This window comes from Tamandua tetradactyla, chromosome 25 (assembly GCF_023851605.1).
Source record: "Tamandua tetradactyla isolate mTamTet1 chromosome 25, mTamTet1.pri, whole genome shotgun sequence".
Taxonomy (NCBI): domain Eukaryota; kingdom Metazoa; phylum Chordata; class Mammalia; order Pilosa; family Myrmecophagidae; genus Tamandua; species Tamandua tetradactyla.
Window position 1 is genome coordinate 39,395,429 of NC_135351.1, and position 2,025 is coordinate 39,397,453.

The following is a 2,025-nucleotide window of genomic DNA, read 5'->3' on the forward strand; positions in this document are numbered from 1 at the left end:
GTGCAGTAATATCTGCCCTTCAAAGTTCATGCAACCAACTAATGCAATTTTTCCTTTCACTGGGAAATCTGAAGGCAGTCCAGTCATTTGAAACCAACTACAAAATCCACAAGATTAAGCAGTTTGCCAAGATTAATATCTAACAGTTGAGCACTGGAGAAAGTGAGGAAGTCAGGAGTAAAAACAAACAACAAAAAAAGACCAGGTTAGCTAGATATTTCAACTACATAAGGGAGGTGACTGTCAAGGCTACAAAAACGAAACAAAAACAGGGGGAAAAAAAGTGGCAGCAATTTTTTTTTTAAACCAATTTGTACAAGTTTATAGTTTACTTTGTTTCCAAGTTCTCAAACCTTTCACGATCTGAAAAGTGAGATACTGTGTCTAAGGGAATGTTTTTTTTTTTAATTTGTTTGTTTGCTTTTTTGTTTTTGTTGGTTTTTTTTTTTTTTTTTTTTTTTTTTAATTCACGCGGAGGAAGTGGGGACTTGGGTTTTTCTCTCGCCAGGGGGCTCGCGAGCAGTCAACAGCTCACTCGGCTGGGCTGCTGTTTGCACACAAAGTCCGTCATGAAATCAAACTCGTTTTGGCCCAGCCAGAGTTCAGGCAGCTCCTTGATGCGGTCCAAACCCATTTCTATCACTAAGGACATGAGCACTTCCTCGTCGATGAAATCAGTGTCTATGACGTTGGGCGGCATCATCGCAGCGGGGACGTGGCCCACCGAGGCCGGCACGTTGCCGCTGCCGCCGCTGCCGCCGCTGCCGCCGGCGCCGCCCGCCGAGCCGCCGGGGGTGCCCGGGGTGCCGCTGCCGCCCGCGCCGCCGGGGGTGCCGCCCGAGCCGCCGTGTTTGGGGTTGCAATCTCGGAAGTGCTGGCTTGTCCCGTTCAGCTGGTGGCCGGCAGCCGGGTGCAAATCCGGCATGTAGTGGTTGTGCGGGTAGGGGTGGTGGTTGAAATACTGGTTGTTGAGCTTCTGCAGCTGCATGCTGGCCGGCAGGGAGCCCCCCTGGCTGGCCACCGGGGGGCCCAGGAACTGGGAGTTGGCGAACCTGGCGGCGGGGGCCAGCGCGCTCGGGGGGTGCCCGCCGTTCACAGTCCCCGGCCCCATGGCGTGCCGGACGCCGCCGCTGGCGCCCATGGTGCCCGCGCCGTAGTGGAGGTGCTCGCCCATCAGGGCGTTGAAGGCGTGCGGGGGCTGCTGCTGCTGGTGGTGGTGGGGGCTCGGGAACTGGCCCATGCCCAGGCGGTGCGCGGGGTGGTGGTGCAGCCCGTTGGTGCCGTCGGGGAAGCGCCCATGGTTCATGGCCATCATATGCTCTGCCATTTCCAGTCCTGCGAGCGAAAGGGGCACACGGTCAGACCCGCGCCGCACGGCCCCCCGCCGTTCTCGCTTCGGCCCCCCGGATCCCTCCCGGGCGCACGTCTGCCGCGAGCCGGGCTCCCGTGTTACCCCGGAGCCCGCCAACCTGCCACCCACCGAGCCGGGCGCTGCACCCACTCCACGGTCCCCTTCCCGCGATCGGGGTGGCCGAGCCCACCCCCGTCGCCCCCCGAAGGGGCCGAAGAGAGGAAGTGCCCCGGGCGGGCCGCGAACTCCGGGCGCGCCTCGGCCCTCCTCCGGCCGCGGTCGCACATCCTGTTGTTATCCCCGGCCCCGCCTCGCTCCCGGCGCAGCCTGCCCTCGGAGGCCGGCCGCCCCGCAGCCTCGCCCGGGCTCACCTTCCGTCCGGGCGGCGTCGGCTGCGGGCCCCGCGGGCGCGATCGGCGGGCTCGCGGCGCGCTCAGCGGCGCATAAGGCTCGGGCGTGCGGGACGCGGCGGGCCGGGCGCCGGGGGCCGCGGCCAGGGTCCGAGCCGAGCCTTCGATAGCTCCGGGCCTACGCGCGCCGAGGCCGCCGGCTCAGCCAACAATGAGCTGTGTTCGGGGGCGCCGGGCTCCCCTAATATAAGGCGCTCGGGGGGCGGGGCGAGCTCCCGGCCGGACGGCGCGCAAACCCGGAGCGGAGCGCAGCGCGCTGGAGCG

General features: G+C 63.5%; 1 protein-coding gene across 2 annotated transcripts; it reads right to left on the reverse strand.

Annotated features, from left to right (window-relative positions):
• Positions 1–438: 438 nt before the first annotated feature.
• On the reverse strand, positions 439–1,774 carry CITED2 (Cbp/p300 interacting transactivator with Glu/Asp rich carboxy-terminal domain 2). Of its 2 annotated transcripts, none has more exons than XM_077143328.1 (2): positions 1,723–1,774; positions 439–1,335 (listed from the first exon to the last, which is right to left on the reverse strand). In XM_077143328.1, the coding sequence occupies exon 2, from the start codon at positions 1,325–1,327 to the stop codon at positions 524–526; it is 804 nt and encodes a 267-aa protein (XP_076999443.1). In that variant the 5' UTR covers positions 1,328–1,335; positions 1,723–1,774; the 3' UTR covers positions 439–523. The 2 variants fall into 2 exon arrangements, with proteins under 2 accessions (XP_076999443.1, XP_076999444.1); XM_077143329.1 differs by lacking the exon at positions 1,723–1,774 and adding an exon at positions 1,481–1,499.
• Positions 1,775–2,025: the final 251 nt, after the last annotated feature.